General features: G+C 44.3%; 1 protein-coding gene across 1 annotated transcript in view; it reads left to right on the top strand.

Annotated features, from left to right (window-relative positions):
• Positions 1-12,725, top strand: part of PAPPA (pappalysin 1) — a 254,556-nt gene that overhangs the window by 56,102 nt on the left and 185,729 nt on the right. Inside the window, exons 3-4 of the mRNA XM_068552436.1 lie at positions 41-186; positions 4,511-4,804. Of these exons, the coding sequence (XP_068408537.1) occupies positions 41-186; positions 4,511-4,804 (440 nt within the window). The remainder of the gene's footprint in view (positions 1-40; positions 187-4,510; positions 4,805-12,725) is intronic.

The following is a 12,725-nucleotide window of genomic DNA, read 5'->3' as shown; positions in this document are numbered from 1 at the left end:
TTGGATGGTGATGACAGCCAAGGTTCTTTTTCTCTTACAGAGCATACTTGGATGTTAATGAGCTGAAGAACATTCTTAGACTGGATGGATCAACACACCTCAATATCTTCTTTGCAAACTCCTCGGAGGAGGAATTGGCAGGAGTAGCAACTTGGCCGTGGGACAAGGAGGCCCTAATGCATTTAGGTGAGAATTAGAAACTTCTTCAGGAAGAAATTGGATTAGTACAGGAATACGTTTAGTAGTGAGGATGATGATGATGGGGACCATGGTAGTGATGATGGTGAACAACCTACTTACTTATCACTTTTTAATTTTTCAAAACTCTTTAGCATTCCTTATCTTTCACCCATCAAGTGATGCTTTGAAAAATATCACAATGTTATTAATCCTGTTCTACCAATGGAGAAACTTAAGATCTAGAGAGGGAATGGGACTTATCCAAGGTCACAAACAAATCAGCGGCAGAACCACAACTGGAATTTAAATTTCCAACTCTTTTCATCTATTGCTTTCTCCTTTTACCCCCTGCCTCTTAGTTCATGCAAATATTTTCTCTACCTAGTAACCACATTGTGCTGGCCCAGCCAGTGATGGGTTGACTTGAAAGATGCCAAAGAGGCAAGAGAGAGTTCGTAAGAACTCCCTGTTCCTCCATTTTCCACCCACCAACACCACCAGGAACTCTTCTTACATTCAAATTATGCAAATCCATAAACAAGACATGCGTTTACACAAACCAGTCACCAAAAGTCAGAAATGACAATGGTTTCTGAACCAGGCCCTGTAAGCAAACGTTGTTCTTTAATTTTAATTTTTCCATGCTCTCTTCCAATACACGTCTATAGGTAGACATGCATTTTTCAACTTGTGCATATTTGAAATCACAGCATACATGCATGTGTTCGTTTTCACTTAATATTCTTTTTTTCACTTAATATTATGCTATCTGCATTTTCCCATGTTGCAACAGTCTTCAAAATTACTTCCCACCCACCTTTTTTTCATTTAACATCACAAGAGGAAAGCATCTCTCTAGGTCATGTCCAGTTCTCTAAAGACAAGATATTTTTTAATAGCCACATAATGTTCCATTGAGTGAGAGCACTGCAATTTATTTGGCTATTTTCCCCCTGTTAGAATGTTCCTATTATTTACACCAGTGAATAGTGATGACTCAGTGAGTACCTTCATCTGAGAATGTTAGGGCTCAGCAGAGTGATGGTGCTGGATCTTTCCTCAGGCCTGTCTGGTCTCCTGGTGATACAGCCAGAGTCCAGTAGCTGCTCTAAATCCACAATATCTGGGAGATAAGGGACTCTGCAACTTCAAACAATAAAGTTGTGTTGAGTCAAACTCGAGACTTAGTTCCCTCCAGACCACTATCTTTTCCTAGTTGTTTTTAAGAGAGCGAAACCAGTTTGTGTGTCTGTGTGTGTGCACACACACATATGCGTGGTTGTGTAAATAGATAGAAACAAAAATAAATATCTAGCGGTTCTGACTGGGTGGATTTTTATGCCCTAGGAGACGTTTGACAATGTCTAGAGAAAATTTTGGATGTTACAAATGGGGGAATGCTACTGGCATCTAGTGGGTAGAGCCCAGCGATGCCGCTATGTCTCCTCCAATACCCACAGTAGAGAGTTATCCAGCCCCAGATACCAGTAGTGCTGTTCTTGAGAAACCCTGAGATAGGTGATGGCTGGGTAGACAGATAGACAGGCAGACCTAGACAGACAGGGGCGGGGCAAAAGAGAGTGTGCAGCTTACGCAAGCTGAAGCTGATTAGCTTATGTCACATGCCTAACATGGTGTATGGGAATCTTGCTAGTCCAGGGCCAAAATACGTGGTTGTTCTTAGCTGTGACTTAACAGGATGGCCTTAGGCAAGACCCTTTCCTTCTCCAGGTCTCAATTTCTTCAGTTTTTAAAGGAATAGGTGAGACGTAGAGGGTCTCCAAGGACCCTTCTCAGTGCTGAAATTCTGTCCTCTTGGAAAATCAACCAAAAGGGTCATGATCAGAGTTTTAGAAGGGTTGAACAGCAGGCTTCTAAAATTAGAGAAAAATACTCCTGATAATACTGTGAATTTCAGACACTGGCTCAGGACCAGGAATACAGAAGGCTATAAATCCATAGCATGTTATAGTATTTCAGGATGATGTCAGCCTCAAGCTATTTCACCTTTTAAGAGAAGCAGTGGAACAGGACTCAGGCTCTGTGCTGTCGCCCTGTGAAAAGGGGAGAGTTGGGAGGGGTTGAGGTGAACCAGACAGAGCCAGGCTGGACGTTAAGTCTGCAATCCTGTCATTATCCCTGGAAATACCTGAGGGGTCCTGCCAGCCTCCCATTCCCCATTTACCTCAATGTTAAAGCTTCATAGAAAGACAGAGAATCATTGGCGCTATCTGTCGTAGCTGTTTATTTTAGAGCACGCCAGAGATGCAAAGTCACTTTCCCAAGATGACACAGCCAGTGCGAGACAGAGTGAAGATTGCAATCCATGTCAGGCTAACTCCAGCTGGCCTCCAGGCTGCCACCTCCCCATCCTGAGACATCTCGGTCATAAGCAATTCCTCTGCAGTAGGCCCAATCAAACCCAATTTATTAAAACCATATATATATTTTTTTTTTCACCCTCTTTTCCTGCTGTTATGCCATGATCCCTGGAAAAAGCCTTGGGTGGGAAGGCGATTATGTTTCATATTATGATTGACAGAAAATAATTGAGAGAGATTTCCTGTCTCAGTTTCTCTTCCTCCCCGCCTCTGCCTGCCCCTTCTCACATACACACGCGCGTGCACACAGCCCCACACATCCTCTCATACATCTTTATCTTTGTGCTGGAAGGCTCTGAGCAGTTCAGAATTAATAGACTCCGTGAGCCCCATGGCTGAGCAGGCTTACCCTCCCAGCAGCTCAGTCCGAGATAAAACTACCCCCATGCCTGCTCCAGGCTTGCCAGCACAAATCAGCAAGGCCCTGGCTCCTCTCCACTCTTTCGTAAGATCCTGCTCTGCACACAGTCACTGCTTGCAGGTTGCTCAGACTTGCATCTTAACCTTCCCTTAAACACACTTGGATTTCCTTCTTTTTTCTTTGGCCCCTCCGCGTGGCTTGTGAGATCTCAGTTCCCCGAACAGGGATCGAACCTGCGCCCCCAGCAAGGAAAGCACTGAGTCTTAAACGCTGGACTGCCAGGAAATTCCCCACACTTGGATTTTCCAGTTGAAATATCTCTCTGCCAGCCTGTATGTATTTCTCCAGTGCCTAAAAATGAACATAGAGCCATGCTATCCATTGATTTTCCTGACATCTGGTCCATCTATCTGCCCAAGTGGAGCAAAGCTCAATCTTTTAAGACGTGGGGTAGATTATTGCTTCTCAAACTAGAGCGCACAGGCAAGTCCTCTGGGGCTGTTGTTAAAATACTTATTCTGATTCTGTAGGTCTGGGGTGGGGCCTAAGGGGCTGCATCTTTAGTCACCCTCCAGGTCATGCTGCTTGTTCTTGAGCTACACCTGGAGTAGCAAGTGGTTAGACAGTAAATAAGGCACTTGCTGTGTGTCAGGTGCTGTGCTGGCTGCCTACGCGTGATTACTTTGGCCTCGTAAAACATCTTTAATTGGGTCGGCATTCAGCAAATATTCAACATACATTTAATGAGATGCCATATTCTGGACCCTGTGGTGAACATTAGCAGTAGAACTCAGATTAAGACCTCTGGCTCTGGAACCCAAGGATCTCGGGTTCAAATTCCAGCTCCCCATTTACTAATTCGATCATGGGCCAGTTACTTCACCTCTCTGTGAGTCAGTGCCGCTCTTACTGGGTTGTGAGATGATTCAGTGTGATTATACACATTAAACACTGAGCACAGGGCCTGAGGATACGTAATGAATGCTCAAGAAACAGTGGCTATTTTGACCAGTGTTATAATGGTGAGCACGCCATGGTGCTGGACTTTATGAATATTCACTCTCAAAGGGTACAGAGCTGCAGAAATGGGATTCAGGGATGGCAGTTGACTTGCTCAACTTCACAGAGTTAGTGAAGGCAAAATGAGAACCGGAACCGAGGTGTCTGGCCATGAGGGCTTCATTTAAGCAAATGCGCGTAGAGTGTTTGTGAACCAGGGCGTGCCACGCTTCCTAAGAAGTTGCAGCAGAAATGTTGGCCAGCCCAGAAATCAGAGTCCTTGAATTCTAATTATGCCACTTCTTCTAAGTAGTTTGAAATCCCCTTGGTTAAGTTGCCTCACTTTTTTAGGCATCGGTGTTTTCAACTGAAAAGTGAAGGGATTGCACAAAATGACTTTTGAGACTTCTTCCTACTCAATCAGTGATTAACACCGCAAGTCGTAACAGCTCTCAGCAGTGGAGTCATAGGGTGGAGAAGCCTGCGGTTACTTTGGGCGGTACCCCACTGACCCTTGATTGGTTTGGGGATCCCCGCATCAGGAAGCAGAATGCCCAGTTTGCCTAATGCTCTGGCTTTCCCCTTGCAGGTGGCATTGTCTTGAATCCATCTTTCTATGGCATTCCTGGGCACACCCACACCATGATCCATGAGATCGGGCACAGCCTGGGCCTCTATCACATCTTCCGAGGCATCTCAGAAATCCAGTCTTGCAGTGACCCCTGCATGGAGACAGAGCCTTCCTTTGAGACCGGAGACCTCTGCAGTGACACCAACCCAGCCCCAAAACACAAGTTCTGCGGTGACCCGGGGCCAGGGAACGACACCTGTGGCTTTAATAGCTTCTTCAACACTCCTTACAACAACTTCATGAGCTATGCAGGTAAGGCCAACACTCTGCAGGGTGCACGGGGCTGGGTGTCACACGTGGCCTCTGGTCCTGGCTCAGAGAAGCCTCGAGCAAGCTGCTTGCCTTTTCTAAGATTTCTTCATCCCAACAATTCCTCATCCCAAATAATCAATATAATATTCCTTCCGTGAGCACCTCGTGGATACAAGGAAGATGTTGTATCTGAGGGCTCCTCAGAAGGAAGCTCACCAGGACTGAAAGTAGGGAAACCTGCATAGAAGGCCCAGCTCTGCCACAGGGTCACCTAATGCCTTGGGGTCTGTCACATGTCCTCTCTGGGTCCCGCTTTTCTCAAGAAAATGGAATCTTTGGAACTGACCTCCAAGGTTGCTCCTAGTTTTGCAGCTGTAATTTTCTAAGCTGGTGGTGGTTGAAACTTTATTTATTTATTTATTTATTTATTTGAAACTTTTTTTTTTTTTAATAGGGCTTTGGGGAATCCTTTTTTATTTTTATTTTTTTAATTAATTAATTAATTTATTTATTTTTGGCCGTGTTGGGTCTTTGTTTCTGTGAGAGGGCTTTCTCCAGCTGTGGCAAGCGGGGACCACTCCTCATCACGGTGCGCGGGCCTCTCACCGTCGCGGCCTCTCCCTGCGGAGCACAGGCTCCAGACGCGCAGGCTCAGCAACTGTGGCTCACGGGCTTTGTTGCTCCGCGGCATGTGGGATCTTCCCAGACCAGGGCTCGAACCCGTGTCCCCTGCATTGGCAGGCAGACTCTCAACCACTGCGCCACCAGGGAAGCCCCTGAAACGTTTTTTAAAACTCAGAACTCTCACATGCTCCTTTAGTGTTTTATTATAGAAAAAAATAGAACGCTTTTGGTTTTGCAAATATGAAATTATTACATAAGTTGGATATGTTTTTCTCCTAACTGCATATATCCTTTCAAAGCCCTTTTCCATACCATCAGTAACAGCGTTAAAGACTCATTCTCTGGATTCTAGGATGCCCTGTACTTCCTTTTAGTGTATATCAAGGCCACTTCAAGCCCTTATAACATCTTTGGCAAATTAGAAGAAGATATCCCTTCCTTAGCGCAGTCACAGCCCTCACTACTGGCCGCCTAACCATGAGCTTTTGGGTAAGGCAGCACCTGCAAAACTGCACATGGTAGCCCAGCATCCAATTCTATTGTAATATTCAACTTAAGTGTTTCTTTCCACCAACCAAAACAAGCAAGCTCTGTGAAGGCGAAGCTTGCCTCTAATACATGACTGTATTCTCAGTACCTAGCACAGGGCCTTGTGCTTTAAAAATGTTTGTTAAGAAGAAAGGGAGGAAGGAGGGAAGAAGGGAAAGAGAAAGGCAGGGAGGGAAGAAAATGAATAAATTCTCTAATAACAGGCATATAAAATTGATTCTTACCAATAACAATACTTCTACTTGTAAAAAAGCTTATTGTTCATAAAGGACTTTAATATACACCATCTTATTTAATTCTTACAAGAAACCTATGAGGTAGAAACTATCACCATTTCACAGGTGACAGACAGTACAATCCAGAGGCTGACTGAAGTCTTTGGCCCCAGGTCGCACATCTGACTCAAAGTATTTTTTTTTTTTTTTACAATGGAATTGCTTAGTTAAATCTCTAATTTTATTTTATTTTTTTTAACATCTTTATTGGAGTATAATTGCTTTACATTGTTGTGTTAGTTGCTGCTGTATAACAAAGTGAATCAGCTATACGTATACATATATCCCCATATCCCCTCCCTCTTGCATCTCCCTCCCACCCTCCCTATCCCACCCCTCTAGGTGGTCACAGAGCACCGAGCTGATCTCCCTGTGCTATGCGGCTGCTTCCCACTAGCTATCTATTTTACATTTGGTAGTGTATATATGTCCATGCCACTCTCTCACTTTGTCCCAGCTTACACTTCCCCCTCCCCGTGTCCTCAAGTCCATTCTCTAAGTCTGCGTCTTTATTCCTGTCCTGCCCCTAGGTTCTTCAGAACCACTTTTTTTTTTTTTTTTTTTAGATTCCATATATATGTGTTAGCATACGGTATTTGTTTTTCTGTTTCTGACTTACTTCACTCTGTATGACAGACTCTAGGTCCATCCACCTCACTACAAAGAACTCAGTTTCGTTTCTTTTTTATGGCTGAGTAATATTCCATTGTATATATGTGCCACGTCTTCTTTATGCATTCATCTGTCGATGGACACTTAGGTTGCTTCCATGTCCTGGCTATTGTTAAATAGAGTTGCAGTGAACACTGTGGTACATGACTCTTTTTGAATTATGGTTTTCTCAGGGTATATGCCCAGTAGTGGGATTGCTGGGTCGTATGGTAGTTCTATTTTTAGTTTTTTGAGGAACCTCCATACTGTTCTCCATAGTGGCTGTATCAATTTACATTCCCACCAACAGTGCAAGAAGGTTCCCTTTTCTCCACACCCTCTCCAGCATTTATTGTTTGTAGATTTTTTTTTTATTTTTAAATTTTATTTTGTTTATATTTTTTATACAGCAGGTCCTTATTAGTCATCAATTTTATACACATCAGTGTATACGTGTCAATCCCAATCGCCCAGTTCATCACAACACCACCCCCACCCCCGCTGCTTTCCCCCCTTGGTGTCCATACGTTTGTTCTCTACATCTGTGTCTCAATTTCTGCCCTGCAAACCGGTTCATCTGTACCATTTTTCTAGGTTCCACATATATGCGTTAATATACGATATTTGTTTTTCTCTTTCTGACTTACTTCACTCTGTATGACAGTGTCTAGATCCATCCACGTCTCAACAAGTGACCCAATTTCGTTCCTTTTTATGGCTGAGTAATATTCCATTGTATATATGTTTGTAGATTTTTTGATGATGGCCATTCTGACCAGTGTGAGGTGATACCTCATTGTAGTTTTGATTTGCATTTCTCTAGTGATTAGTGATGTTGAGCATCCTTTCATGTGTTTGTTGGCAGTCTGTATATCTTCTTTGGGGAAATGTCTATTTAGGTCTTCTGCCCATTTTTGGATTGGGTTGTTTGTTTTTTTAATATTGAGCTGCATGAGCTGCTTGTATATTTTGGTGACTCCAAGTATTTTTTTTTCTCATTTACTCTCATGCCTCTCTTCAAATGAGACATAGCTGATGGCTGAGTGGGATATTGAGCATTTTGGGTGGCTTTCAAGCTCTGTCCCACAGAGATGCTTCGGGGGGCTGCCCTGAGTGGCTGTGTGACTCTAGGCCTCCATCTCTGCTTGAACCAGGGGAGCCCCCTTCCAACAGTTTTCCGTTTCTGTTGGAGTTTTGCCTCAGATTGCATTTGAAGAGAGGATTTCCCTCCTGAAACCCAATGAATTCGATGATTGCCCTTGGGTCTTCCTGGTTTCCCATTTGGGCTGATGGCCTCTGGGGGCCTCTCCAGTTTCAGGTTCCTACAGTTCACACCTGAGGTCTCTTGAAGGGTCAGTACCCACCCTTGGCACCATAAACGGTCCTTAGGTTTGGGTCTCTAAAAAAGACCCGGGTACTGGGTATTTCCTCAAAAGCAGATTCCTACTGGGCTCCCATTCCCAGCCAAGCCTGCATCTCACATCCGGTGCCCTGTCCTCTTACGGGGCCCTGCTTACGTTCCATTTCTATAGCACCTTTCCTTGGCCAGCTCAATGCACATGGAAAATAAACAATAACATGAATTTGGAAGTTTGCCGGCCTCTTAGGGGTCAGGAGCTGCCACTAGCTACCAGACCCCCATAAACTAAATCTTTTTTTGTTCCCCTTTGTACAGATCTAAAGGGTGATTGACTTAATGTTGTTTTTTTAAAGGAACCCCTCAGCTCAGTGACCCATTAACAGCAGAACTAATTCACTGAGCTACGATAACAAACTTACACCCGCAAAAGCATATTCAAGGCAACCACGAACTTTGAAATGTTTGTTTTCCTTAGGATCTCTGATAGATGAGGTGACAAAAGCAGCTGGATGAAATTCAAAATGCAGACCAGGATCGGGTTCTCAGGGCTGGGGAGAGCAATGCACAGGGGGTTTGCAGTCAAGGCAAGAGGGTGGAGACCTTGCCGGCTCAGCTGCTCCAAGTTCCTTCCTTCCTGGGTCCTCCAACTTTCTGCAAAGCTGTATGTGTTCTGTGTCTGTGCTGCCCTGTATGGTAGCCATTAGCCGCTTGTGGCTATTGAGCACTTGAATCACGGCAAGTGAGACTGAGGAACTGAATTGTTAGTCCTAAGTAATTTTAATTAATTGAACGTGGCTGGTGGCAGGTCTACAGAAATTACTGAGTGCCTGTGGTGTGCCAGACACTGTAGGAAACACTTCTTAGGCTTGTCTCATTGAATCCTCAAAATAACCCAATGGAGTAAGTGCTATTACTATTGCACCCATTTTACAGATGCAGAAAGTGTGGCTTAGGGATTTTAAGTCACTTTCCCAGGGTCACACAGCAAAAACAAGGTATGCCTTCTATTGCAGAGCCTGCATTTAAGCAAGAGTTATTTGGCTCCCTTTCTGATACTGGGGAAGTTTAAGAGAGTCCCAACTGCTCAGGTTAAGCAGGCACCAGGCAGGTGATGGGGCAAGCCAGGTCGAGCACCGGGTGAGTGCGGTCACGTTGAGCTGTTGGATAATCCCCAGGCAGATAGAAGGGCAGCAGCTCAGATTTTACTTCCTGAAGGTAATAGGCCATAGGGAGCCAACCAAGAGGACCCTCCAGGCCTTGCCTCCTCAAGAGTGTGGAAACCAGGCCTTCCCCAGCCTTTGGGAGCAAGTGCCTTGCCACCGTTGTTCTGTGTGTCTCTTTTAATATGCACATACGTTTTGACCCAGCAGCCCCACCTCTAAGAAGTATATCCTAAGGAAATAAATCAGTTGATGTGTTTAAAGATTTAGTCCTAAAAATGTTCTTAGCAATGTTTATTCTCCAAATATTAATTAGGCATTTACTGTCTACCAAGCATAGAAAAGAAGGGCTTTTATACGTGTGAAAAAATAGAAGCTTCCTACAAGTCCAAAGAGAATGGGTTGCTGAAGTAAATCACAAGGTACCTATATGATAGAACATTATGTGACCACTGAAGATGCGTAGCAGATGGTTGAGGGGCACAAAGCAGAGTAACATGGTGGTTCAGAGTGTGAAGTGTGGAGTGTGGGGACCAGCTTGAATCCTCTGTGCGCTAGCCTTTGACCTCAGGCAAGTTACTTCTCTCTGAGCCTGTTACTTCATCGATACCATGGAGGTTAGTCACCCTTACCTTGCCTGACAGTAGGTGTGATGGTACAGGTGAAGGCTTTAGATCTGTCCTTGGTACTATAACTCGTGCTCAATAAGTGACGATTAGTAGGATTATTTGTTCACTGTTTAGCGTGAAAACAGCCCAGAGCCTAATGTATAGTGTAAGACCTGGAATATATATCATATATCATCACAAGTATATATATGATGTTTGTGATGATAAGAATTACAGAAATTCACTGTAGATATTCACATCCATCTACACATACATATATGTGTATACTAGATATTAATTGTATTATCTCTAGGTAATGTTTATGGTAATGTTTATTTCTTTGCAGTAGTCTTGGCACATTCCAAATGCTCTACAGTGAATATAATCACTTATTGCTGTTGCTATTATTATTGTTTTTAAAACAACAAAAAGGCAGAGACTTTTACAAAGGGCAACTCAGTTATTCACGCACTGGAAATGGTTAGCTTGTAAAATGCTTTCATCAGCTGTAGGAAGCAGTTAGCATCATGATTCCTTATTTAACAGCGGGTAGAAATGAGGCTGTCAGGGGTCAGCATTGTGCCCGAGGCTCCACAGGGAGTGGAGGCCCTGAACCTCCATGCTCTGTGCCCTTCCAGCTACGGCTGGAAATTGTTCTTGAGAACAAAGTTTGATTAGAAAACTCAGGGCACAACTTCAACAGCATGGGGACTGGTGCAGACTTCCAGAATACTGAAATCCCCCCAAAGTCCTTTCTGCTTGGGGACAACGTGGGGACAGAAGAACAAGATGGGTTGGCTGGTCCTAGAGACCAGGATCAAGTGGCCACGGATATCAGGAGGGAAAGCCCGTGATGGCAGAAAGCTAAGAGGGGCTGACCCGAGACGTTAGCTAATTGAGGCAGAGCCTTTATGATAAACAGAAACCCTTACCTCACCCAAGATTCTGGTAGCAGTTCAGTCTCTAAGTGATCTACCCTGGGAGGGACATTTTCCGACTTCAGCTTTAAAGTTCAGATACAGTTCTGTTCTCCTACCAGGTTCTATCACCTATCCGTTTTTCAAACTTTTTTATTGACAGACATGGAAACGGCTAATATTTAAGTTATAAAAGGAAAATACGCTTCTTCGGGGGAAGAAAAGCAAACAAATCAGAATGTAGAGAGGAAAAAAATTGCAGTTTTTCTTCTTCATTCATCTTGATAAATGCTTTATACGTTCCAGCTCATGGAGCCCACACCACAACTCTAAGTAGTGGGGTTGATTTAAATGTCCCCAATTTACACACAAGGGACCTGAGTTTTAAAGTTACTTCCTTGTTTTGGAAATGACTGATTAGAATTCTCTTCTGTGCATGTGCCTCAAGGTACAGAGTCATCCCCCTATTGGCACATGGATGTGTTATTTCTAATATTTTTACTATGTAAATGATGCTTCAAAAGACATCCTTGTACGTATGTTTTCCCTCGTGTTTGTTCATGAGTATCGATCTGTTGAATTCCTAAATGGGATGTTGTGAGATCAAAGAGAATGAATATTTTACATTCTGTTATTTTTTCCTGCTTCTAGTTTTCCAGCACTCACCCACCTCAGCGCATATGCATGCGTGCACACACACAGGCACTATTCCCGGTCCCGAGGCAGTGAGCATTCACTGAGCATTGGTCATACCTCTTGATGTTGCACTTTTCATAACCCTCAGCAGTGTTCTGACATAAGCACTCTCGTTATCTTCATCATCTCCACTTTACAGATGGGGAAACCGAAGCACTGAGGGCATAAAATCATTTGACTCCGGATTCCTGACTCCAGGTTCCTCATGCATGGATCTAACTACAGAACCCCTACTTCCTTTGCCCTCATGTCCTTCTCCTCCCTGTAACCTATCCGGTGGCTTTTCCAGAGCTTTCAGGATGAAGTGCAGAGTTCATAGTAACAAAGGAAAATGCACCTGAAGATCTAACCCTTCTTAGACCATCAAGTGCATTTGGACTCTATTCTCCAGGCAATGGGGACCCATAGAACGTTTGGTATCCAGGGGTTTACATGGGGGTATCTGGGCTTGAGAGTGATTTGTGTAACTAGTAACTCTTTTACAGAGTTTTCCAAAGGACACCCAATGTATGAAAGACTTCCCCAGGGTGCTGGAAAGGAGACTGTCAAAAATTGCGAAGGGGATCAGAGGCAGCTTCTGTGTATAACCTCCTTGTACCCCGTCCCTTCTCAAAGCTGGATTCTCAAGGTCATGTCCAACTGCCCAGCACCTGCCCAAAGTTATTTTCTGTTTGTTTGATAAGGGGAAGTGAGTTTATGCTGCGGGATTCCCAGTGGCGGGTTTGTTTTAAGATCTGGCGATCTCCGTGCTCCGCCGTCTGGGGCCCAGCTGCGGAAACCCTGACCAGGCGGACACGTCTGGGAAGGGGTGTTTTTGGAAACCAAGCCAAAACAGCGCCTTGCTCTGCCCCTGGGGCAGCTGAATAAAGCTGTTGGAGGGAGAGATGGGAGTCCAGCTTCTTCCTTGGGGTGGGGAGTTGGAGGCGGGTGTGGATAAGTCTCGGGTCGTGGCCTTCATTCCGCATCCTAGAAAAGAGAGACTAGAATTGAAGGTCGTTAGATCTAAAGACATTAAGAGATTGTATTCCAGCCCCCTCAGACTCAGGCTCAACTCCTGTTTATCAAGCACCTGCAGGATACT

This window comes from Eschrichtius robustus, chromosome 10 (genome assembly GCF_028021215.1).
Source record: "Eschrichtius robustus isolate mEscRob2 chromosome 10, mEscRob2.pri, whole genome shotgun sequence".
NCBI classification, from domain to species: Eukaryota; Metazoa; Chordata; class Mammalia; order Artiodactyla; family Eschrichtiidae; genus Eschrichtius; species Eschrichtius robustus.
This window is presented reverse-complemented; position numbering and strand designations above follow the sequence as displayed.